The 25654-nt window shown below is 40.8% G+C and overlaps 3 protein-coding genes and 1 long non-coding RNA gene across 6 annotated transcripts in view; 2 read left to right on the plus strand and 2 right to left on the minus strand.

The window, feature by feature from the left end:
- Nucleotides 1-7610, plus strand: part of LOC144091035 (uncharacterized) — a 35625-nt gene extending 28015 nt beyond the window's left edge. The window contains exon 4 of the long non-coding RNA XR_013305590.1: nt 5324-7610. This is a non-coding gene — a long non-coding RNA (uncharacterized LOC144091035). The remainder of the gene's footprint in view (nt 1-5323) is intronic.
- Nucleotides 1-11558, minus strand: part of nhsb (Nance-Horan syndrome b (congenital cataracts and dental anomalies)) — a 38438-nt gene extending 26880 nt beyond the window's left edge. For both annotated transcript variants that reach the window (XM_077622988.1, XM_077622982.1), the window contains exon 1: nt 10882-11558. In XM_077622988.1, the coding sequence (XP_077479114.1) occupies nt 10882-11161 (280 nt within the window). In that variant the 5' untranslated portion in view covers nt 11162-11558. The remainder of the gene's footprint in view (nt 1-10881) is intronic.
- Nucleotides 11559-14626: 3068 nt separating this feature from the next.
- ace2 (angiotensin I converting enzyme 2) lies at nt 14627-22716 on the plus strand. Its single transcript, XM_077623001.1, has 18 exons — nt 14627-14830; nt 14896-15054; nt 15142-15235; nt 15835-15978; nt 16055-16170; nt 16241-16346; nt 16450-16541; nt 17001-17173; nt 18374-18600; nt 18741-18885; nt 18983-19081; nt 19170-19292; nt 19655-19833; nt 19926-19984; nt 20085-20182; nt 20267-20383; nt 21793-21987; nt 22075-22716. The coding sequence occupies exons 1-18, from the start codon at nt 14642-14644 to the stop codon at nt 22169-22171; spliced, it is 2412 nt and encodes an 803-aa protein (XP_077479127.1). The 5' UTR covers nt 14627-14641; the 3' UTR covers nt 22172-22716.
- il1fma (interleukin-1 family member A) lies at nt 22711-25026 on the minus strand. 2 transcript variants are annotated; one of them, XM_077623024.1, is made up of 7 exons: nt 24763-25026; nt 24537-24655; nt 24368-24464; nt 23531-23888; nt 23322-23447; nt 23122-23252; nt 22711-22956 (listed from the first exon to the last, which is right to left on the minus strand). In XM_077623024.1, the coding sequence occupies exons 1-7, from the start codon at nt 24772-24774 to the stop codon at nt 22729-22731; spliced, it is 1071 nt and encodes a 356-aa protein (XP_077479150.1). In that variant the 5' UTR covers nt 24775-25026; the 3' UTR covers nt 22711-22728. The 2 variants fall into 2 exon arrangements, with proteins under 2 accessions (XP_077479150.1, XP_077479140.1); XM_077623014.1 differs by lacking the exon at nt 24763-25026 and having other exon boundaries at nt 24537-24754.
- Between the last annotated feature and the right edge of the window lie 628 nt (nt 25027-25654).

The raw sequence follows: 25654 nt of genomic DNA on the forward strand, positions 1-25654 counted from the left end.
GTTTGGTTTCTAGGGCATCAACTTTTGATGACGTAAAGCACAATATTTTTGGGGGGCGTAATATTAGGAGATTTAAGTCATATTTGGAGAAGTTATAAAAATATGCGATTTAAAAACATGACTATTTATTTTTGCATCACTCAAACCAGAAGTTGTTCAGGCTCTGCAGACATCAACTTTAGTTTGAAAAATGAGTGCTTGGAATAATTTTTGAGGTTTATCTGATTCCTGCTGATAAAACTTTGATGAGAATGACTATTGTTAATATAGGCCACGTAGTTTTAAATTTAAAAGATTTTCAGATGATGATTTTTTTCAATGCCAAAAGTGTGCCGCAGCTCGAAAAAGGTTGGTAAATACTGACATAAATCATCAGGTGGTTGAAGTATGTTTGGGTAAATTTAAAAGTTTTTTTAGGTTCAGTATTTTTCATTATATTGTAGTTTGAAACACTCGTCCACTACCTAGGCTGCAGACAATTTGTGCTAGTATTGTGAAATGCAAGGATGACAGCTGTTCATCGAACAAAAGTGCAGGACAGAGCAAAGATGGCAATATGGCAGTTTCTTGCCGACACTCTCTTCTCTTCACTGGAACAGCTGTGCTTGCCCGAAGCGCTTGGCTAACACATCTCGTGCCTGCCATCCAGAGGTACATTAACTTACTCATCTGAAGGCCAGTGTGTGCCTACAGTTAGTATGGAGCGGTCCACCACATGGCTCTTGACACAGAAGCCAAAAACATGACACATTCTTATGCAACAAAACTTTTTAGAAAAGAGAATTCCCTTTAATTGTGAAGAGAGAGGAAAATGAATGTATTTCTTGGTATTCTTATGGTTGTTTACATGGAATCTATCCACATCTGCTATGAAATTAGATTCATTTACTCCGTCTAAGTAAAGCCCACCATAATAGCTTGTAAGGGGATTTCGCAGCAATTTTAAAAGAAATTTGCTTGTTTGGATGCTCTTCCGTCTTCCCATAAAAGTCATCTGTAATCCTTCACTCTCTCACTCACGATTGTGAGTTATACATACTCAAGCGCACTCCTCTTCGCTGCGTGCTACAAAACTAATCTGTTTGTGAGGAACCCCTCAAGCTCACCCTTGAAAACAACAAGCGGACATTTTTAATGTTACTCTTAAATTTACAACTCAACTTTTGTTAATACTGTGTAGTGCCACTGAACATCCACATTATTTATTCATTCATAATCCATACCATCCATCCTCAAAAGGGTTGCAGACTACACCCTAGACTGGTCGCCAGTCAGTGGTAGGACACACAAAGAGACTAACATCCATCCGCACTGAAGTCAGGCGAATGAACCTCTACACCACGAGGCAGCCTCCACATTATTTATGTTATTTGTTAATTATCGATTACTAGGCACGTAATACGTGCTGAATGTAGACCTGAACGTAAACCCACTCCTGATTCAATGTTACATAAGTGAACAGCTTAATTGGAAATTGATGAGTATCGTTATTGGGTATAGAGTAGCGGGATTCGAGACTTACGATTCACAGGAATTTATGGATTTCATTAGCTACAGTCAATAAGATCATCAAAAGATTATGAGAACTCAGAGAAATGCTGAAGAATGTCGATGCCTTGCATTGCATTAAAAATCCTCATTGTTCAACAGACTTGAGAAAACCATTATCAGTGAACACAGTTTGTTCAAACTCTAATCAACAATGTTGACTAGATTTTGACTTACCATATATATCTGCAACACTCAGAAACCATTGGTCTTATCTGAGCATGCTTTGGAAAAGTTTCATGGTCACCTCACAAGTCCATATTTCTAATTATTATTGCAAATCAATAAATATGTCAATTTAATATAGTGACTTGAATATAGTTTGGAACGGAATAGCTAATCATCATATTCTAATTTTGTTTGCTTAAATGTGGCAACTTCACTGATAATCAAGAATATGGAATTAATCCTTCTAAGTCTTTCCCGTCTTAAGCATGCATGCATCATGCCTCTTCAATCTAGCAACACAAATCAGCGCACTAGTAGATAATCCTTTTTGAAACCTTTCAATGGTCAACAATCTCATTCAATGCGCAAGAAATATAGCAAAGAACTACCATTTTTGTTTAGTAATGGGCAGAAAGGTGCACGATGAGATTCCTCTCCCTCCGAGGGATCACGTGAAAACTCATCTCTCCTAAGTGGAGCTCCCTATGGAGGACTGCCAGGGACGAGCTATCATGGGAATAATATTTTAGGCTTTAATGGACTTATTGCAAACTCTGCTTAATTTTGTAATTGTTTGATTTTAGATGAAGAGTCTCATCATGCAGTAATGCATAGGTGTTTGGAAGTATAATCCTCCTTATGACGTTTCTTCTTGGCCAAACCGGGGAAAGTCTTACATTCTTTATGCAGCCCTCCCATTTCAAGTTGGATAGACGTCCATAGCTGTTAATAGCAGTCTGTGAGTTAAAATGTTCTTTTCTCCGTGAAAAATCCAATCTCCGTTTCATGCAATCATGGCACAATACTGACATCCCTGTCATCCATCCATGCACATGTGGCAACGTACAAACCAAGAAGTTTCACATGCATGTTTTATCACAGCTGCGACAGGGACACAGATGGGAGCACTTAAAGTGGCATTTGCAATCATAACAGAAAGTCGGGTAAAAGGCTACAGAGTTCACCGTGTTGAGTTGTGCGTGTGTTTATGTGTGTGTGATTTTTAGCTAAATAGACTTCATAGAAATGGTTTATCTCCTAACATTCTCCTTTATCTTTTGGGTTTATGTCATCTTATTTGATACAGAGATATTTCTTTTATGAAGTTCTTTTATTGATTATGATTGTGCTGGTGTGTCTATCTGAGTGTCCATCATATTTCTGGGCAAGTGACTCAATTAAAAAAATCTTATTTGTCAAAATAAATACACAAATTAAAAAAGAAAGAAAAATAATCACAAAAGGGCACATTTGCTGTGAAGTCAACTCGCTTCTCTCTCCCCCCTCTTTTTATTTTGACCTCCCGGCTTCAGAGTGATCAAGGAAATGTCATTGTGGGTTTGAGCTTAAAGTTTGCCCTTGTACATAAAACTGTCTAGGTGCTATGTTAATGTAATGGCACAATAAAAACGTGAACATTCCCAACTACTGTATCTTCTAACGACCTGTGCATTTCAATTAAACCAGCTCACCCTGTGCTCAAGCAGATTAGAGTCACGTTGTAGCTCTGATTGGCTGAATTCCCACACGACTGAATAGCCTCCTTTACGTGTTTTCTTGGCCCAAAGAAGCTCTGTTTCAGAAGTGAATTTGAAACACTTCGATCTGGATGTATCTCTAATGTACAAGCTCCTTGTGGAGAAAACATTATACATCTCACAAACCGTATTAGGAGGTGGTGTGGTCGAGCAGTGTGAGCCTAATTGTGACCAGGGGCCATGGACAGACTGTTGAATTAGCTTGTCTGAGTAGAGATGTCTCTTTTTTGTGTGTCGACAGGGTAAAAAATATCATAAATGCCATTACCTTCAGTATTTGCAAGTGTACGATATCCTCGAGTTATTAACGAGATTCATTCTTACACGGGCAAACTTGAATTTCCGTTCAAGTGGGGACTTCACCATTCAAGTCGAAACTGACGTAAAAATACTCCATACTATAATAGATTCAAATGAAAAAACATGATGTTTTACTAGCAATACCACTCACTACTTGTTTGAGGAGAAGGAGGAGAGGCTGTGTGCATGTGCAACAACGTTTGATGACTTAAGGTCTAAGTGAACAATTTAGGCTTAATATTAGGAGATTGTAGTACCATACCTGTCAACTTATACGTTTTTCCCGCATTTTGTACGTTTTTTGATCATTTCAAATTGTGTATGCCGTATAACAAATTTTGTAGGGGAATTTTTTTAAGTCCATTTTTTAAAACCGATCTCGTTTTACCTATTTCGCCTCTAATCCGGATCGTCTCCTTCCCTGGTAGCAGATGAAAACTTCATCGTCGACTGCTAATATTGTCATTCTTCAATCATGATATATGCACGCACATTCCCCTTCCACACAGCGTGTTAGCAAGCAATGTACCAAGACAGTCAAGCTTTCAGTGTCATACAGCGACATCTACAGAATCTTGAATTTTATGCAAATAAAAGGCACGCCGACTGGTTGGGCACTAATATGTCCACTTTAGGGAAAATCTTAGACTTTTAAGTGCGCCCTATGTGAGTAAATATGTGCCGCGTAGCATTTGTACGGTTGGCAACGTATGGTCTGTGTGAACATAAATTTGCTTTGGCTTGAGAAAGCCGTTTTAGACCGACGATTTAAGTTTGGTCTCAATGCAGCATGTCTTTACCGATATTCGTCGGCATCTGTCCTTTTTATGATGTTGCACTTTGTTTCCATGGAAATTGCGTTTCTTTTGCTTGGACCAGAATCCCTAGAAGATTCAGGGTTTTTTTGTAGGGCTATAATATGGACAAAAGGAGAGAGAAAAAAGGTAAAGATACTCCCGCCGCACAAGCACTATTGTGCAGGGGACTAAATGGCGGACGAGGCAGGGGCGTCGTAAAGTCAAAACATCGTTGGTCGAGGATGTCGTAACCCAAGGATTCCCAGTATAGTAGTGAAACATGAACAAAGCCACACTAAAATAGATTTTATATGTTAGATATTGCAACTTTTCCTCCTTAACCATCTTTTCTTATGCTGCATGTTTACACTAAAAACCCAACACTAGATTTGCACGGTTTTCTTTCATGCGTCTCACTCTTTTGCACTGTTGTCAAACTTTCTCCTCTCTTTCCCTCTCCTGCTTGTGTCTGGCTGGAAATCAAAGTGCATTAAACATTAAATGTGCTGTCAAGAGGCACGAGGCTCGCTATGCTGCGGATGATTTGGAAAGTAGGGCAGTGAGGAATCTGAGGTATAGATAGAGGAGAGAAGAATGGACACATGATGTAAGCAATGCATGGAGGGCAACCCATTGCAGGCTTTTCACGCTTACATCAGGCCAGTTCCAGTGATAAATTGCTGCTAGCGTTCTCAAAAGATTTCCTTCTTATTGTGCAGTTGTGTGTGGCAAAAATGTTTTTTAAATCTACTTAGGGAGTTGAATTTGTCCTTCTAGTTTCTTACTCTTGGTATTTTTACTCAAGTATTTATACTTCTACTTTTTGTATTCCTGAATCAGAAATTTTTTTTTAAAATCTACCTGTGCGACAATAACCCGTTCAAATCCATTTCCAGGCATAGAGTGACAGAGTGATTGACTCAGCGGAATGGGTAAAGGACATACATATATCTCCTTCTCTTCTGTTACTAGGCAGACTGGAGCAAAGGAACAGTCAATCCGCTGGCCACATTGGCAAATTCAAAGTTTGCTTTGAGGGCAATCTATTCTCCACAAGATAAGTATCTGAAATCCCTACTTCTGTTTAGTGCTGAGATCTTTACGACTACATTGCATTTCTCCAGTTGAAGTTGAAAAAAATCTATTAGACTTCAATATAATCATGTTCATTCATTTATCACTAAATGATAGAAAATAATCTAAAAAAACAACACAGAAGGACGTAGAGCTGTCTGACAATTCTCCCTGAGTCCACATTCGCTCTCAGGATATTATGCAGTCTTGTGTGTCATCTAAATCTAAAACTTGCCTGTTTGATGTGGCATTTTCGCAACAATTTGATGTTTCCCCCGGGCTGTGCAAAACTGCAGCGTAGCCACAAGCAAACTAAGTCCCCATCTCTTGGGGGTTTTGACTTATTTGATAAGAATAGATTCCAAAAAGCTCGAGATGATTATGAGCACAAGCGGGAAATTCTCTGAAGTTGTCTCTAAGGGTCAGGATTCCAAAGAAAATCACCTTCCAAACTTTCTTGGACTGTATAACATAGCAAATTTAAGCTAATGGGAGAAATTAACCTAACATCCAATATATTTGAGTAAAGTATTTTCCACACTGTAAGGCGCACCTTCAATGAATGACATATTTAAAAAAAAAAAAAATCCATATATAAGGCGCACCGCATTATTAGGCGCTACAGTAGAGGCTGGAGTTACGTTAATATGCATCCATTAGACGGTGCTGTGCTAAAGGCAATGTCAACAATACAGTCAGATAGGTCAGTCTAACTTTATTAATAGATTGCAAATCAGCTTTCTGACAACTCCATTCACTCCCAAAATGAATAAACAACTGTTTTATTATTTTCTACGAGGTAAAGTATTAGTATTTTCGTGACACGGTTTATCTTTTAACAACAGCAAGCTATAACATGTAAGACCAACATTTATATCACATAATGGAGTGAAACTTTTCCTCCATTCAGTAAACACGTAAAAAAACATTCTGATGTTGTTACGGTACATTAACGTTAGTGCAATCACAATATACTAACACTCGTAATAGTGCAAAGCAATAACAAAAACATTAATAACTCAATGTTGTTCACGCGGGTGAACCGTGCGTGCTTTCACGTACACAATGAGGCACTATAACATTCAGCTGTTGACGTCCATATTCACAATATGACCAACCTTGGTCAACTGTAAACACAAAAGACACATGTAAAGCTCACTATCAGTTCATTCGTCATCTATGATTCCCTCGAATTCTTCGTCTTCAGTGTCCGAATTGAACAGCTGGGCGAATGGGGCAACCCTCACCCAGGCTCCGTCTCATCAAAGTCGTCATTTATCGAGTCCGTGTCGCTTTGGTTGTCTGGCAGCTGAGTGACAATTCCTGCCTTCCTGAAAGCTCGAACCACAGTTGAAACTGATATATCAGCCCAGGCATTTAAGATCCACAGACAGATAGTGGTGTATATTATCCGGTGCTGAATACCAAGGGGGATAATGGACTCGGCAGCTGCTTGCCGTAGTTGCGAGACCTGTTGCAGCTCAATATTGATCCATATATAATATATAGTTCGCAGTCTAGCTTTGAATGCTCTGTTGACGCCAATCTTGCGGCTGGAGTCCTTCTGTCAATCCACTCGGAATGACGGCGAACACCGAATTAGTGTGCTCGCCGTCATACCGGGTGGATTGACAAAAGAACTATATAACTGCTTTTTATTTTATCGTGATAACAATTTTAATATTGGTCCATATATAAGGCGCACCGGATTATAAGGTGCATAGTCAGCTTTTGAAAAAAAATTGGAGGCTTATAGGTGCACCTTATAGTGCGGAAAATACGGTAGTATGCTTTATGTCATCACAGGTAGAGAAACTTTGACTCAATAAATGGCCAATTTTATTTTACTAGTAGTAAAAATGTGCACTAATTCACAATAGCGTGCTATTAAAACTAATAATGATATTCCAAAATTACAGTGCTTCAAAAGTTCTGCTGCAGATGTCAACAAGTGTACATACAGATTTGCCACAAGTGGGTTTGAAAGACAAATTCAATTGAGCTACTATAAGGGATGATTTAAAGTCGTAAGCTTGTTAATGTAGGGCACCTGGAAACCAACAAAATTTCACCGGTTCACTTATACAATGGGTCTTACTTTTAAATAGCCATTTCATCATGGGTTTATTTTGGCTTGTTTAAAATGTTTCAATGAGGGAAGAGGGACCCACCAGGCAAATAAGTGTGTATGTGTATGTGTATGTTTTTGGCATGTTTTGGCTTTCATCTTACTTAATTTAAACATTCATTTAACATTGTTTTCTGTTTTTCCTTTTATCTGTAAACATAAAGATACAGGTTTGACAAGCATTTCCCAATGTATTGCAATGTGTATTGCATTAGGCCTTTGCATTTTGGAGAAGGTTTAGCTTATTCGCTAACCTAAAAGAGTGAGACGCATGAAAAAAACAGAAATCCTCATACTTAACAAATACTGGAAAAATATAGAAAAGATAACTTGCATAACTAAAGTTCTATGGGCTTGACTTATTGAGTTATTTCATTGCATCTTTAGTAAAGCCTAATAGATCCTACTGATTGCTCATCATAACAGATGAAAAGTGAACACAACATAACACCACACTTTGCTTTTTCTGCAATGTCAGCCATCTGCCAAGCGGCAAGTTCTGGATCAATCCCAATTTGCAGCATATTGACGATCTTCTGTGCCGAGTGGCTCAACAAACAAGTAAGGAGACTCTGTTGGTAATCAGTCTAAATATGGAGGTGCACACACAAAAATATTGCTTTCCTGTAACTGCCAGAAAAATAGAACAAAAATAGCAAATATTTGGTCGTCCTCCAAGTTTAAAATTTGGCAAAGAGGACACAAAGCATACATGCAGCCAAATGGAAATGCCAGACAAACAATTGTTGAATATTTGCCCACTCTGGAATTTTGGTAACTTTTTCTTTACTGTGTATTTATGATCAATGACATATTGGCTTTAATAACACACGCAAGTCACATTTTCCTGTTTTGGGAAAATCTGTCTTTTTTCCAATGAAATCATTGACTTACTTTAATATTTAAAATGTCATCTTTTTGTTACAAGTGCTTCAAATATTTGTCTACACTGGGGCTAAATGGATTTTAGATTTACGAGTGTAGGTTAATTGAGTCCAAGCCACTGAAATGTGTATGTTTATAGGACTGTTTCACTAGCATCCTTCAAATTGTCTGTTTTCTTGCCACATTTGTACAAGTTGCCACAGAAACATGCACCTGCTGCTCTTTAAATAATTACGAGAGAATCTAGTGAATAGTCATCGAGTGAAATACCGTAAAAATTAGCTTAGAAAATAGAACACTTTTTTGAACTCGATAGGTTTTTTTTCATGAATACATTTTATCTTTTTTTTCTTAAAATTGAGAAAACATTGGTTTTAATATTTAAATGAAATTATGTAGTCGGTAACCACTGCATCATGGTTATTGAAGATTGTGACTGTAGACCGTTACATAGAATTGAGTTAGTTCTTAGTCAAACATTGTTTGGCCGTTTGAAGTCTGTTGTTTATAAGCTTTTCCACACGTTTTGACTCCAAAGTCATGCCGTTCTTTTTTACGTTGAAGCAAATATGCAGCTGGCAAACAACCTTGCTGGCACGTCATTGTCTCAAGAACTAACAATTTATCACAGTCGCATCACCAGCGCTGAATTAATTGTGCTACACAGCAAAGAAACATCAAACGTGGACATTATGTTCCCCGATGATGAGGGAGAAGAGGGCTACAACTAGGGAGGTGATCATCTTTCCATCCATCCTATGCAGTAGCTTCATCCAGCAAACCTACTGTAATTCCTCCTATATCGCAAACAAATCCAAGGCTATGCAAAATTAAGAAAATCTTAATATTCCAATGTGATAGATTGACAAGATAGAACATATTTTCCCATCAATGCATTAATGGTAATCAATTGATCTGAAGCAAACAAGATACACAACATTATTCATACATAGATATGCAATCCTTAACCACTCGCCAACTCCTCGGGCAGTACAAATGGATGATTTCATTAAGGAGTTTTGCACAAGTGAACACACCCTCTTATAGATAGAGATGGAGGACAGTGAAGGTATCCTAATTTAGAATGAATGAAGAAAAGTGGCTGCAACAAAAGAATTTTTCACGTGTGCATATGCATGCTCATAACCTTCAAAGACCAGTGGTTGCGTGTCTTTGTTTGATGTGGTGGTCAAAAGGGATTGGACGAGTAGCCCCGTCAATGGCACTCAAGGACGGCCGGTCCCCTAAGTTTACATTAATTGGACGTTTTTTGTTGTCAAAAGCAGGCAGTGTGTTAATAAACCAATTTGACCAAAAACGGCCTCAGTGCAGACAAACTTTGCATTCATTCATTTTCTGAACTGCTTATGCTCACAAGGGTCGCAGGGGTTGCTGGAGCCCTTCCCCAGCTAACTGTGGTTACCAGGTGGGGGACACCCTGAATCGGTGGCCATCCAATTGTAGGGCACAAGGAGACGGACAACTATTCACGCTCTCGCTCATAGCTAAGGGGCAATTTAGAGTGTTCAACCAGCCTACTCTGCATGTTTTTGTGATGTGGGAGAAAAGCTGGAGTACCTGAAGAAAACCCACATGCAGAACATGCAAACTCCACACAGTGAGGACCGATCTGGGATCAAACCCTCAACCCCACAACTGTGTGGCCTAACCACTTCTCCACCGGAACATCTCTATGCATTGAATTATCTGCATTTTAGGGATGTAAGCGTAAAAATAACGGTGTTTTCCCCTGTCAAATATGAGAAGGGGTGAAATTTGAAAGATTTCATAAGAGGCAGATTAACACGAGCGAGGCCTCGCAGTCGCTGCTGCAGAGGACATAAATAATATGGAGCGGTTGTTGCATGAATGTAGTCTTTTGTTGACGGCGGCCGAGTCGTATGCGAAGCCGTACTCGGCCACAACCGTCGGAACTCGTCAACGTGGTCAAGCGGACTCATTAGGGATGCTGGGATGGTGCCGCTGCATGTGGGGGAAAAAGGGTGGGATCGGTGGCGCTCACGCACTCATAATTTCAAAATAGTCGCGTGTGCACTTGCCAATGTGACGTTCTTCATAGATCAAATGCGGGCGTTTGCGTGCGTGCGTGTGCGTGGGTGTGCGCAACCCGCAGTAACGGAACAGCGATGCGGGGGCCAATGCAGCGGCAACACACGCCCCTCACACACACACACATACAGGCGCGCGGTGCAAATTTTCAGTCTGGATACCCAACCGGGAGCAAATGTGCGCAAATGGGTGTCGAGATCACCTCATATATGGGTTGCACCCTTCGAAGCATGAACGCACAATCTGCTTGAATGACTGTGTCCGAAACACACATACACACACATGGCTCAGGTGGGTGCATTATTTTGTTTTTTTTGTGGTTTTTTTTTTATTTGCCTTGACTTGGCGAGGGGCGTCATCCGCTTTTACTTACGCACTGCCTCCTTTTTGGGGTCCAGGCCACTGGCGTGTTGCTGGATCTGGCCTATTTTCTTCTGGAGCCCCCAGACTCGTTTGCTGGTGCTGACGATGTCGTTCTCCAGCTCCTGGAACAGGGAGCAGGCGTTCCGGGCCAGGTCGGACAGCTGTCGCAAGGTCCGGGACAGAACCACGTTGCTGATGGTGCACAGGTCCTCAAAGAGCATGCCCTCATCGTTGGGGATCTGGTGCCTGCACAGAAACGGGGGCTCCACGATCCTTTTGGGGAACGGCATTTTGCACGCCCACAACGACACTCGGAAAGCAAACGTAAAATCCCGCCTCGTGTAGAAGGGGCGAAGAGGGACAACATCCAAACCAGTAGATCCAAAACGTGCAGCCCGTCGAGCTTTCAGATCGAGCGCGCCTTATTCCCGATCGGAAATCCAAAGTTCTCCTTGAGATCCTCCATGCTGCCGCTGCTTGCCTGCCATGGGCATCGCTCACACGCACACTCCCGCTCTCGCACCCGCGCACACGCATGCAGTCAGGACACGGCTAAGCTCAGGAGCTCAGGTCAGTGGTGTGAGGAAGAGCAGGAGGAGCAGGAGGAACAGGAGGAGAAGGAGGAGGAGGAGGAGGAGGAGGACGACGAGGATGCGTGTCGCCTCCGCGCACCGTCAAGGCAACAACAAAAAACAACCGAGCAACTGGAAGCACTAGAGAGAGATTTTCAAAACAAGGGTCGACGTCAAATCCTAGACTTAACTGCGATGGTGCGTTTCTCATCGCGACGCGCATCCGGATTTTATTTTCAAGCATTCCTTTTCCCGTCAAAGCGGCAGCACGTTTTGAGTAACTTGACTGTACTTGATGCTGTGACAAGGCCACTATTAAAGCTCGTTGAAGGGACAGAAAGTGACCAACACACAGTCATTCATTCATTCATCTTTTTTTTCAACCCCTTAATCCTCATCAGGGTCGCGGGGGGTGCTGGAGACTATCCCAGCTGACTCCGGGCCAGAGGCGGGGCACACCCTGAATCGGTGGCCATCTGATCGCAGGGGGCACAAAAATCATGCACACTCACACCCATATCTAGGGGCAATTTAGAGTGTCAAATCCGCCTACCATGCCATTTTTGAATGTGGGAGGAACCGGAGTACCCAGAGCAAACCCACGCACCCATACAAACTCCACACAGGTGGACCGACCTGGATTTGAACCCAGGTCTCCCACTATGAGGCCGACGCGCGGCTAACCACTCAGCCGCTAGGCCGGTGAGTGCTGGTACTAATTATAATAATTCAATTTTTTGGGATTATAAATCTATTTAAAAAATACAGTATTACCCTCTTGGTATGGCCCCCAATAACACAGTTGATCAAAGTTGGGGTTTTTTTCATAGGGTTTACCTCATTTCCTGCCCTTTTTCTGTAGTTTCAATCTTTTCTACGAAGAACTACATCTCCAGTGATGATTATCAGCAAAGCAGCAATCATTCCATTTAGACATCTTGGATTATGTCAAATTTCCCCACACCCAAAACTTGGTGTTGCCATACTAAGAAGTGGAATTCCATGTCATGTGCTTTACCCTATCAATCAAACATGAACTTAAACAGCATCGGAGGCTGACTGATAAACAATCTGTAGGGAGCACATTTTGCTGAGCGTGCAGTCAACACGAGCTCTAAGCCGGCCTGTTGTCCCTGGTCATTCAGCGACCTCGCATACGGCCACCACGCTCGCTTGGTATATAGTGACGTCGGCAATAAATTTGCCGACCACGCGAATCGGAAGCATCGACAGGCAGCGTTGATCGGAACCTGTTTCTGTAGCCTTGAGTAGTTTCTGGAAAATTAAACGAACTGCTGAATTAACGTTCAAATTCTTGGTAAATTGCCAGCACGTACATGCTTATGAGAGCTCAGAAGAGCTGAGATGATCATTTAAGCATAAAGTGTACTATTAAGTGTCACTAGTAGAGCTATTCTTATTTTACAACATTTACTTGATAACTTTTGGCTCTCTTCGATGACACTTTCCTCAATAGTTTCTTCAACCCCATTCCCGATCACAACCAAGGGAGTGCGCTGTGTTCGCTGTATTCCTTTAAATGACTTCCTGTATATATGAGGACAGTACTGTGTGTTTTATACAAATATATCTATTTAAAAAGTGTGCGCATATATTAGAAAGAGACTCTCCAAATTTCTAAGAAAAAGACATCATGGCTACTTCAAGCCAGTGTAATTTTTTTAAAGGTATTTACAGTCAGAAATGAGTGTTAAAAAGCCCCTTGGTGTTGGTAATGAAAGACAATAATAAAGTCGGACTCTTTGCTGCTCTGTTATCAACACTGAAGGCCTAACAGGGCACTTAATGTTTATGATTGTTTGAAAACCAAACTCAGCTGATAAGAACATGGACTTGTTTCCTGTTTATCGACAGCAAGGTCATGCTGATCGATGAAAAACTTTTAGGCTGGTAAATATCAAATTAAAATGTTGCTATATGATTGGTGAAAAAGAAGGGAAAGTTGACTACAGTTTGTATTTTTCTCAAAATACATATAAGTAACATAGATGTATGATGGATTGAGTGACACAACTCATTAAGGCTGACAACATTTAAATTTGTATTATTGCTGTCAAAGCGAATAACTTAACGAATATATCTATATGTAAGAGATTTACTTTGTGGCTAACAATTTTCCGATTAATATCATGACATATCTGCTCAGTCATGCTACTTTCCTTTTAGATATCCCACAAAATTTAAGTGGAATCTTGAGAGATTGTTTCATGCCATAATTTGTATTTAAGAAATAATGGAATGTATTTATGAATTCAAATTTGGTATATATAGGAAGATAATATTAAATGAAGGGAACCCCACAATATGCTGTAATGTCATGAATACCATTTATGTTCAATTATGCTTTTCTAAGGGAGTAATGTTTTCGTAATCTCCTACATGGACAGCACTTCCCACAATTTATATTCAGTTGCTAAAATATTAAAAACACTTAACGATTTGATTCAAGTCCTGGTTGAAAGGGCAGAGAATAACAAAAAGAAGCCCACCATCAAAACAATCAATTACAAATATTTCAGAGTGTAAAAATATACATGCTCGGTCAAAACTTTTGACAGTCTTTCTTGCTCAAGCAAATCTTTCGGTGTACAATATTATTTCATTTATACCATGATTTTCATTTTTTTTTTAAAGATGACAAAATACTATTGTAAAATTTGCAGTTTATTTTATTTATTTTTTAATTTTAAATGAAGAATTTTGGCACCCACAGTTGATAGTACTTGTTTGATGTTTTGCAGTATAGTGGATGATGTCACAGAATAAATTGTGTTTTTTTTAAATGTTTTAATCATTATTAATCCTGTCACTGTCACAGAAGAACTATCATTGCGAGCAGTCGACCAGTGAGTCTGAAAGTGAGCCAATTTTCCTTTTTTTTCTTTTTTTTGACGTTGTGTTGAGTGCAGGTCAGGTCAGAAGCCTGGACATCATAAAATGTTTCAAACCTACAATTTCAGAGGAATGTCTATGATTTGGTTTCCCAACACTTTCTCCTTTCACAAGCCATTTGAGTGAACCTCATTATCTGTACATGAAAACTTCGACACACCCTCAGTTATGACTCTGTCCAAAGGCCAAGGCAGAATGGAAGATAATCCTAAGTGTATAAGAGACTACACTTTCCTTCCTTGTCAGAGTGTGAGAGCGTGTGAGTGAGTGTGAAAGGATTGCAACATGTCGGGAAAGACTCTGCTTTTCCTTTTTGCTCTCTGTTGTTCAGTTCATACTGAGACGCAAGTTGAAAAAGACGCTGCAGCCTTCCTGGACCAATTTGATGTGGAGGCTAGTGAGCGGATATACCAGTACTCACTAGCGTCATGGGCATACAACACCAACATCACAAAGGAGAACTCGGACAAACTGGTGAGAATTCTCTGCCTCCGGATCTCATCGATGACGTGATTAATGTGTCTGCTTTCACGTACCAGTCAGAAGAGGGTCAAATTTGGACCAAGTTCTACAACGAAAAGTCGGATCAGGCTTCCAAATTCACCATTAGTGAAATCAGGGATCCTCAAATCAAATTGCAGCTCATCATACTACAAGACAAAGGCGCCGGGGTTCTGTCGCAGGAGAAAGCTGCGCACGTAAGACATGCGCTTGCACGGAAAGATTTCTCGGAACGTTTTTTGACAACTCGTCATGTTTCCGTTTCATTTCCAATCTGCCCACAGCTGAGCCAGATCATGAGTGACATGAGTACAATCTACAGCACAACAAGTGTGTGCATGATGGACGATCCACATGACTGTCAAACTTTGGAGCCAGGTACAATCTCTATGAAGGATGGTCTGTGGAATCAGGTAGTTTATAATTAACAAACCGAGGGCACAAGCTTCCCTCTTTTTATTATTAAGCGGACTACTCATATAACTGAGTTTGAATTTCGTTTTTTATGGTAGAAAAAATCTGTCTTTAGAATATTTTTTGTGTTTTCTCAATTTGAATTTGAAAAAAAAACCTTGTAACTATAAAATTGGCGCCAATTTTTCCAACACATTTCTTTCCCATCCAAATCAATGTGGACTTTCTGCTTAAATTCAGTTTTTTTTTTAAAGTCAAATGTGTTGGCTAAGATGTATGTTGTCATATTTAACATGTTAATTGGAATTTAATATAAGATTTTTAATGGTAAAAGAAAAATGTATGAAATGTTACGTTATTAAAAAACAACGGTAAATACTAATCCCGTCAAATTCTGAAATTGATCCCCACCTTCACCCTCACACTCATGCCTAGGGGCAATTTAATGTGTGAGGAAACCGGAAAAACCATAGAAAACCCACGGAAGCCCGTTTTTTTTATGTTTTTATTTTTAATGAATCAATACTCTGGGGTAAGTAAGGCACTCTGACTGCTTTTTCCAGGCTTGGAACACGTGATGGCCACCAGCCGCAACTACTCTGAGCTTCTGCATGTATGGGAGGGATGGAGAAGGGAGGTGGGGAAGAAGATGAGACCCTTATATGAAGATTATGTCATTCTGAAGAACGAAGCAGCCAAGCTTAACAGTAAGTTTGCTCATTATTCATTCCACTTGTGGTCTGAAAGGGTGAATAAAGCTGCACGTTATCGCCATGAATTCAGATTTTGAGGACTACGGCGCTTATTGGAGATATAACTATGAGACGATTGATGAGGAAAGTCCATATGATTACAACAGGCATGAGCTGATGGAAGATGTACGCTCCATCTACAAACAGGTTTGTCTGACATGTGTGATGTGAACATGGAAGGAAATGAGCATATGTAAAGCAAGATTTCTTCCCACAGATTTTACCTCTATACAAGGAGCTTCATGCTTACGTCAGGGCTAAATTGATGAAAGTCCACGAAGGGCACATTGATGAACGAGGACCTTTACCAGCCAATCTCCTGGGTAGGGACTTAGTATTATTCTGCAGCGTTAGTTTTGATTCAACTAATCATAAATACAGTATTAGTTTTGACTGCGCTTTGTTTGTCCTTTTGTATGCTCCTAGGTGACATGTGGGGAAGATTCTGGGCCAACTTGTATCCCCTTGTAATGCCTTACCATGGGGAGATTGATGTCAGCACAACAATGGTAGAAAAGGTATGTTTACTCTGTTTAAAATGATAGGGAATATTGTTTATACATCAAAATGTGCAAATAGATGAAATCCATCAGTAGTGAATTACCAAGGCTGAAATGACAGAAAGATTCGACATTCGATTTGTTTCACAATTATTAGTCCACGTTACAATACAAAAAAACATTTTCTTAATTGTGACACGTATTTTGGTGAATAATGTCCATACTTACATTTAATTCAATGTAATAAATATTGAAGACTAATAAGAAGGTAAAAGGATGGATAAATATAACAATTCTCTTCTGTTTTAAAACAAAACTGTTGTACAAGCTTACACAAATGGCACAATCTTTTCAATAATAATGACAAATACTAAAATTCAAAATAGACGGTAGGAAAACAAGTAATCATCATAACAAGGCAATTAAAAAAAATAGCACATTGATGTTTATTTGACCAATTTTCATGGCTGATTTCAGGGCTGGACAGAGCGTCGGCTATTCGAAGAGGCCGAGAAGTTCTTTATGTCGGTAGGACTGTTTAAAATGTATGATAACTTCTGGAACAACTCCATGTTGGTGAAGCCCGATGACGGACGCAATGTGGTGTGTCATCCCACTGCCTGGGACATGGGCAACACTGAGGACTACAGGTAACACACACACATTTAATTGCCCTATAACGGTGGCAACGTTTCTTACACTGGATATCAAGGATCTCAAATAGACAAACACCTTTACTCAACTTCTTTGTTTTATTTCTCTGTCAAGTGTATTATGTGAGCATTAAATAGACGTGGGTTTCCTCTGGGTACTCCGGTTTTCTCCCACATTCCAAAAACATGCATGGTAGGCTAATTGGACACTCTAAATTGCCCCAAGGTATGAGTGTGAGAGTGAATGGTTGTCCGTCTCTTTGTGCCCTGCAATCGACTGGCCACCGATTCAGGGTGTCCCCCGCCTCTGGCCCGGAATCAGCTGGGATAGGCTCCAGCACCCCCGCGACCCTAATGAGGATAAAACGGTTCAGAAAATGAATGTATACTTGGTTTAATGCAAAGTCAGCAATAATCACACTGCACATCAATCATAATTATTATTCATTCTTTGTTGCTGATAAAGGGATCCAATGGCATTTTGTCTTGTCAAACATTAGTCAGCACACTGCATGCACGTTTTCTGACAACGGTTGGAATTAAGGTCCTACAGTCCAGATGCAAAAGATAACCAAATGGAAGTCGTCCTCAATATATGGCCACCTGATGGTGGAGTGCAGGGGTAGCATACCAATGTTATCAAAATAATTCTGAGCTTTTTTGTACTTAAAAAGTTGTACAATGATAGAAAATGCACACGTTTTCATGTATTTTGACTTTTAAATTCCGAGTATGGCTTTCAAGGAATAACATTCAAAAATATGAATTTTGGGCTCTCTGTTAAAAACATTCCTGACCCCTGGGAAGGCGACCGCGGGCTCGATTCCCGCTTGGTGGTGGTATGATGCTGAGTCGTCTGTCTCTCTGTGTGCCCGACGGCTGGCGACCAGTCAAGGGTGTAGTCGTCCTTTCGCCCAAAGTCAGCTGGGATAGGCTCCGCAGCATCAATGTCAGACAATGAGTAAAGTTTAAATTTTGAGACGTGTTTATAACTTTACAACTCATCATTTTCTCATCCCTCACGTGCAAGTGGCACTTGATCTCACACTCACAATGCAGTTTTATTGACGTTATTATTCTTGTTTGTTCTATCTCCATGAATCATCAGAAATATATATCACTATCTGTTTAATTGATGTGCAATACGGCATGTCAATTGCACCATAAAAAACACTATCTTTCTGCCTTCACCCTCAGGATCAAAATGTGCACTAAAGTCAACATGGACAACTTCCTCACAGTCCACCACGAGATGGGCCACAACCAGTACCAGATGGCTTACAAGAACCTGTCTTACCTGTTGAGAGACGGCGCCAACGAAGGTTTCCACGAGGCCGTCGGGGAAATCATGTCCCTCTCAGCTGCCACACCAAAACACTTGAAAGCACTTGGTCTCCTGCCTGCTGACCACATTTATGATAATGGTAAAACATTTCTTCATGGAAAGTTAGTAGTTTTGTAGAAACAAGACGATATATGATCTTGTTTAAGTACTTTATCAAGTTTTTGCCAAATTTAGGCCAGACAAATTGAATTTTTTGGTGTGACTTTCTCTTTCCAACAGAAACAGAGATTAACTTCCTGCTTAAGCAGGCGCTGACCATTGTGGCCACTCTGCCTTTCACTTACATGCTGGAAGAGTGGCGGTGGCAGGTGTTTGCAGGAAACATCCCTGAGGAAAAATGGATGCTACGTTGGTGGGAGATGAAGTAGGCAGACACGCATTTACAAAGAGTGCATCTATTAACTGCAATTCATAAAAAAAATCCCTTCATCCGCTCCAAACTGTGTTTACTCACTCCGCAGGAGAGATCTCGTCGGTGTGGTGGAGCCGGTGCCGAGAGACGAGACGTACTGTGACCCTGCGGCTCTCTTCCACGTATCTGGAGATTATTCCTTCATCAGGTAAAATTGTCGGTCAGTTACGAGAAACTCAATCCAAGAACATTTCAATGAGAACATTTTTGTGTTTTCTCGACGCATTTACAAACAGATATTTCACAAGAACCATCTACCAGTTTCAGTTCCAAAAAGCACTTTGTCACGCCGCCGGTCAGTCTGACGTATTGTCTTCGTGTGATATCACTGGTTCAAAAGAAGCTGGCGCCAAGCTCAGGTAATAGTTCTACTTTGAACAAGTTTATTTGGAAGAAGGACAAATCACGTTATAAATTTACTACTGGTTAAATATAAAGGGTAGATAAGTTAACGCTGCATAAAGTCACTACTAAATAAAAAAGGCAATTATTTTTAAAGATATTCCTTTTTTTAAATTCATATTTTGTTGCCATCTTTGAATTTGTGTGGCAAAAAAGGGTTACTCTTCACTACTCTTGAATGTTTAATTGATTGCGTATCTAACAATGCAGTTAATGACCATTAATTGCAAGACTCTTTGTGATTAATTGCGATGAAAAACTGCATCACAGAAGTAGTTATGTTTCCTAACCTCCTCATTCCTACTCCTTATTTTATTAGGAGCATGTTAGAGTTGGGTCGCTCCAAGTCGTGGACTCGAGCTTTGCACGCCATATCTGGAGATACCAGGATGGATGCCAGGCCTCTGCTAGACTATTTCCAAAAACTATACGTGTGGTTGAAGGAGGACAACATGAAACACAACCGCACTGTCGGATGGGATCCGGCGGTTGATCCATGTGAGTTGTGGCACCGAAACAACTTGCTGAACCTTGGCAAACAAAAGTAGCATATATGTGTAATATGGTGGATGGATTAAACCTCATTGCAGATTCCAAAGACGCCATCAAAGTGAGGCTCAGCTTAAAAATGGCCATGGGTGATGAAGCTGTGAGTATTACTGTAGTAGTATAAGTCACTAACTCTGCTAAAATGGCCGGAAAAATTCATATAGCAGTAAATATTCAACCACTGAAATCTGACATTGCAGTATTCCTGGAACGCCAACGAGCAGTACCTGTTCAGGGCCAGCGTGGCATACGCTCTGCGACAGTATTACAGTCAGAAAAACAACACTCTTCTCTTTACGTAAGTACACTTTGCTTTGTCTCAACCATTCTACTTGTGATGCGACAACGTGCCTCTTTATTTGATTTATTGTTGTGTCTACAGCGCGGAGAACGTGATAACATATAAGCAAACACCCAGGATTTCATTTTACATGGTGGTTACCAACCCTGAGAGTCCATCGCAATTTGTCCCAAGGGAAGATTTGAAAGCAGCCATACGGTGAGGCCAAACTTTTGACTTCATGGAAAGGAGCTTTGAATTTGTTAGCTGTAAGATGTAATCATTATTGTGATGAAAATTGGATCCTCCAATCATCGGTTGTCATGCAATCTAACACCCGATATTGAAAACTTTGTAAAGGTGGAATTCACATTTTATTATTATTATTATTTTATTATATTGTGATCATAGCGGCCCGGTGGGCGAGTGCTTAGTGGGGTCCAGGATTTGATTCCAGGTGGGTCCTCACAGTGTTGGAGTTTGCATGTTCTCTGCGTGCTCACGTGGGTTTTCTCCGGGTACTCCGATTTCCTCCCACATTCCAAAAACATGCAGGATAGTCTGATTGAACACTCCATATTGTCCCTAGGTATGAGTGTGAGTGTGAATGATTGTGCTTTGTCTCCTTGTGCCCTGCAATTGGCTGGCCACCGATTCAGGGTGTCCCCTGCCTGGTGCCCGTAGTTAGCTGGGATCAACTCCAGTACCCCCCGCGACCCTTGTGACAATAAGCGATTTGTAAATTGAATGAATGAATATTTTGATCATGCAAAATAGCAAATATACTTACTAACTTCCGCCCACAAACCAAGATGTGTTTTTGCCAGGTACACACACACTGAAACAAAGCTTTGCTTCCCTCTAGTGTTACAGATATTTGAAATGAAATGAATTGAATTGAATGCTTTTATATTGTCATTATATACAAGTAGAATGAGATTTAAAGCTTCACCACGAAGTGCACAAATAACAACAACAAACAAATTATTAAATAAATAATCAATAAATAATAATAAATAAGTAATGATAAGTAGTCAACAACATAAATAAGTAGGGAAGTGCAGAAATTACAACAACAACAACAACAACAAACAAACAAACTTGTTGAAACTAAGAGTTGAAATGTAATTTGGAAAAATTGTGAAGCGAAACAGCATTTTCAAAGTCTCCCATTTGAAAATATTATGGCCACTCATACAACAATACCTGATTTAACCACTTTTTTATTGTATTTATCTGAGGCGGCCCGGTGGAGCGAGTGGTTAGCGCGCCGGCCTCACAGTTCTTGGGTCGTGTGTTCAAATCCAGTTCACGTCCCACCTGTGTGGAGTTTGCATGTTCTCTGTGGGCCTGCGTGGGTTTCCTCCGGGTACTCCGGTTTCCTCCCACATTCCAAAAACATGCATAATAGGCTGATTGGACAATTGCCCCTAGTTATGGGTGTGAGTGCGCATGGTTGTCCGTCTCCTTGTGCCCTGCGATCGGCCGGCCACCGATTCAGGCTGTCCCCCGCCTCTGGCCCGGAGTCAGCAGGGATATGCTCCAGCACCCCTTGTGACCCTAGTGAGGATAAGGCGGTTCAGAAAAGGAGAATGAGTATTTATCTGACTTTCACATTTGGGCGCCAGACAGTCCCGTGGGCGTCTGAACGACGCGTTCCAACTGGACGACCACACGCTCGAGTTTGACGGCATCCCAGCGACGCTTTCACCTCCCGTGGAGCAACCGGTAGAAGTGTGGCTCGTGGTGTTTGGGGTAGTCATGGCAGTGGTGGTGCTCATGGGGCTCTTCCTCATCATCTCTGGCATCATAGGGCGCAAAAGGTAAATTGAAATCTGGGGGAACCGGGACCGACCATGTTAGGACATCCAGATGACACTTTGTGTGCATTTTTCTTTGTCCTTTCACAGAAAGTCTAGAAATACAGTGGTGGAAAATCCTTACGAGCCCGAGGGACAGACCAACAGGGCCTACGAAGAAAGTCATGACGAACTAACCGGTTTGTGAGGAATAAAATCCTAATCATACGCTTTGTAAGTGGAACTTTTTTTTACATTTTTAAATGTCACGGGCTGGGGTGGATGTATAATCAATGCACTTTCACTTGTGTGTTTTTGTTAAACACTACTTGTTTTTGTTGTTTTTATGTCCTTAGAAAGCAATAGAAAAGAGCCTTACATTGGAGTATATTTCATGCGCACTTAATGGTATTTTTAAGTTGTATTGATCAGTGTTGATAAGTGTATTCTGAGTTTGTACACTGTTTAATGTAAAATAACAATAGTAATTTATCATGCAGATTATAGCTCAGTACAATGATGTGTAGTGTAAAAAATAATCTTGTTTTAGATCTTCTGTTCGTGCAATGTGTCATGTATTTTCAGTATCACATGTATTTTTCTCACACACCTCGCGTAAAACTGTCATGAAGGTTTAACAATATTTTCATTTGAAAGGATTACTCCTTGTTAACAGTATTTTTTTACCATGCTCTGCTGTTTGTCAGTTCATCTATAATAAATGTTGAGGGTGTAAATAATGTGACAATCAAAGTTTCGCTCTTTTTATGTTTTAATGATGAAGAGAAAAGGCTGAGTTCCTTGCCGTGCATCAACCTTGGCCATTTCCACGGACTCTGTGGAAGCGGACCCAGTGATTTGGATGAACCAGCCCGGGTAGAGTGCAGATTCAAACTTGCGCTGCTTGGTTCTATCAGTCGTCATATAGAAGACGTAGGAAAGCGCAGCCTCGTCGTTCATGGAAATTGTTTTCATCTTCGTCTTATCAACTGCCTACAAACACAAAAGTGACTAGTTCATATTATGTCCTTTTTTTATACTGTAAAAATTTCGTTTTGGTTCAGTTTGTAACACATAGGGAGCTGCCCTTCTGCAAAGACAGAAGTTTTGTAGGGTAAATTTGAATGGAATATTTGCACATTCATAACGTGTCAATACCTCCACTTGCAGGAGCACCTGTTCCTCTTTTTTGGAACACTTCAGAAAGCAGTCAGAGTCTGTAAAGTTCAACGTCACGGGGTTATGCTTGTCCAAACAAGTTGTCTTGTAGTAGTAAATGGTCAAGTTCTCTGAGAACAGAAAGATGAATCATCAATATTAAGTTTTAATTAGTGGCCGACGGCTGTCTGTTGGAAAACCTGGATGAGATGAAGCAAAGAGAGTCATCTGCGGGCAGAGGGCTTTCAGATATTTGTGCGAGGCAATATGTTCGATGGGAGTGCTCAATTTTGTCATTTGTTTCAAGGTGCCTCCTCCTCTCGAAACTGGAAACAAAGCAATGAAAGCAAACGAGATCGTGCTTGAGGATCGGAATCAGAATTGGACTTGATTCCAACTGTTGACTCACCAAGGGTCACAGTGCTGGATTTGGCCGTCAAAACAATGTCGTGAAGGGTGCATCCTGTCCCATGGCATGCGCTACAGCTGCTGCCAGAATCACAGCCTCTCCCCCTCAACATTAAGAAGTTTGTTTCCGTCATGGTGACGACCAGCAGGTGGGCGGTCCCAGCACCCTCTTCCTCTGCACTTCCGTTCTCTTCTGGATCAGCACAGGAAACGTTCTCATTCTGGAACAGGTCTTCCTCTCGCACCATTTCCAAGGCGAATTGGAGTAAGGTGATCTCCTTGGAGACGGCACGGAGCGCCTCGTCCATGCCGCATTTCTTCTCACTTTGATCTTTCTTCCTGTCCAACTTGTGCAATGTCTTAGGATGGAAATGAGTACATTTAAAAGTATTTGGATCACTTTAAGGCAGTATTTCAGTTTATAGAGGAGTTTTTTTCCAGAATACCAGCTGTGAAAATATAGTGTAAAGAGCCTTTTAACGAATTAACATACCTGTCAACCTCTGCCGATAACTGCCCTTATAAATGATTATGATTCCCCTTACAAACCCCCAAAAAACCTTACAAACTACGGTGTTTGTAAGGTTTTTTTGGGGTTTGTAAGGGGAATCATAATCATTTATAAGGGCAGTTATCGGCAGAGGTTGACAGGTATGTTAAGTTTAAGACCACAATGTAAATGTACACATAGGGCTACTACACTCAAGAACACCTTTATGCTGATCATTGAAATTTAAGGATGCGGTACTTGCGATTAAGTCTCAGAGTTACATGGGGCATCAATAATGATTCTCAAGCGACCCGAAATGACCGCAAGAGATCTAGATTGTCATCTCACCAACATGGGCTGACCCTTTGCTATGGTTTGAGCCAGATCCTCAGGGGTTAAATACTGCAGGTCAGTGCCGTTTATTTTCAGCAGTTTGTCACCTCTCCTAAAAAAATAATAACCAATACAAATAAATCGTTATATATTAAATGAACTTTTACCGTGAGCATCCAAATACCTGATCATGCCTTTTCCACCATTTGGTTTCTTGCGCTTAACAACATTTTCCACTTCATATTGGTGCTTCCCATCATGGAGTTGGTGAACTATTAGCACACTTCCACTTACCGGTGTATCCTGCCAGGAATAACATTTAAAAAAAATCAAAGCTACCATATGAACAAAAACCCACCCATATTCATCCACCTGAGTGGAGGAAAGAGAAAGAAGCCTCTGTCACCCACCGCCACATCCATGTCGTTGACAATGTCCGGACAGGTTTATGTAGAATCTGTCGACTGGCTCGCGTAAAAGTAATCACTGGTGTGTTCAACCGCCCGTGTCTTGTTGTATGTATCTGGTCTGAACAAAAGAGGAAGCAGGTACCTTCAGCGGACCTAAATAGAGGAATTGATTTTTAAGTGAAGTGTAGAATGCCACTGATTCTGTTAGAAAGCAGAACTTCTTATGAATTCTGTATCTTATCAAGATCATGACACTTCCACTCAGAGTCATTGCTCCCTATAGGCAAAAAACATCCGGATTTTATTTTCAAGCATTCCTTTTCCCGTCAAAGCGGCAGCACGTTTTGAGTAACTTGACTGTACTTGATGCTGTGACAAGGCCACTATTAAAGCTCGTTGAAGGGACAGAAAGTGACCAACACACAGTCATTCATTCATTCATCTTTTTTTTTCAACCCCTTAATCCTCATCAGGGTCGCGGGGGGTGCTGGAGACTATCCCAGCTGTCTCCGGGCCAGAGGTGGGGAACACCCTGAATCGATGGCCAGCCGATCGCAGGGCACAAGGAGACAGACAACCATGCACACTCACACCCATACATAGGGGCAATTTAGAGTGTCCAATCAGCCTACCATGCATGTTTTTGGAACGTGGGAGGAAACCGGAGTAGGTTGAGTGGACATTCTAAATTGCCCCTATGTATGAGTGTGAGCGTGAATGATTGTCTGCTGTTATTTGTGCACTATGTGGTGAAAGCTTTAAATCTCATTGTACTTGTATAATGATAATTAAAGCATTCAATTGAATTCAATTCAAAATTGTCTCCTTGTGACCTGGGATTGGCTGGGTGTCCCCCGCCTCTGGCCCGAAGTCACCTGGGATAGGCTCCAGC

Source organism: Stigmatopora argus, chromosome 2 (assembly GCF_051989625.1).
Source record: "Stigmatopora argus isolate UIUO_Sarg chromosome 2, RoL_Sarg_1.0, whole genome shotgun sequence".
NCBI classification, from domain to species: Eukaryota; Metazoa; Chordata; class Actinopteri; order Syngnathiformes; family Syngnathidae; genus Stigmatopora; species Stigmatopora argus.

Coding starts and splice junctions, on each gene's coding strand:
- il1fma (XM_077623014.1), bottom strand. CDS start 24,694: ATGGTAGCTTTGATTTTTTTTAAATGTTATTCCTGGCAGGATACACCG. Junction 23,889..24,367: donor CAAAGGGTCAGCCCATGTTG/GTGAGATGACAA, acceptor TTCCATCCTAAG/ACATTGCACAAGTTGGACAG. Junction 22,957..23,121: donor AGGTGCTCCTGCAAGTGGAG/GTATTGACACGT, acceptor TTGTGTTTGTAG/GCAGTTGATAAGACGAAGAT.
- ace2 (XM_077623001.1), top strand. CDS start 14,642: ATGTCGGGAAAGACTCTGCTTTTCCTTTTTGCTCTCTGTTGTTCAGTT. Junction 14,831..14,895: donor AGGAGAACTCGGACAAACTG/GTGAGAATTCTC, acceptor TTCACGTACCAG/TCAGAAGAGGGTCAAATTTG. Junction 17,174..18,373: donor GGCAACACTGAGGACTACAG/GTAACACACACA, acceptor CTTCACCCTCAG/GATCAAAATGTGCACTAAAG.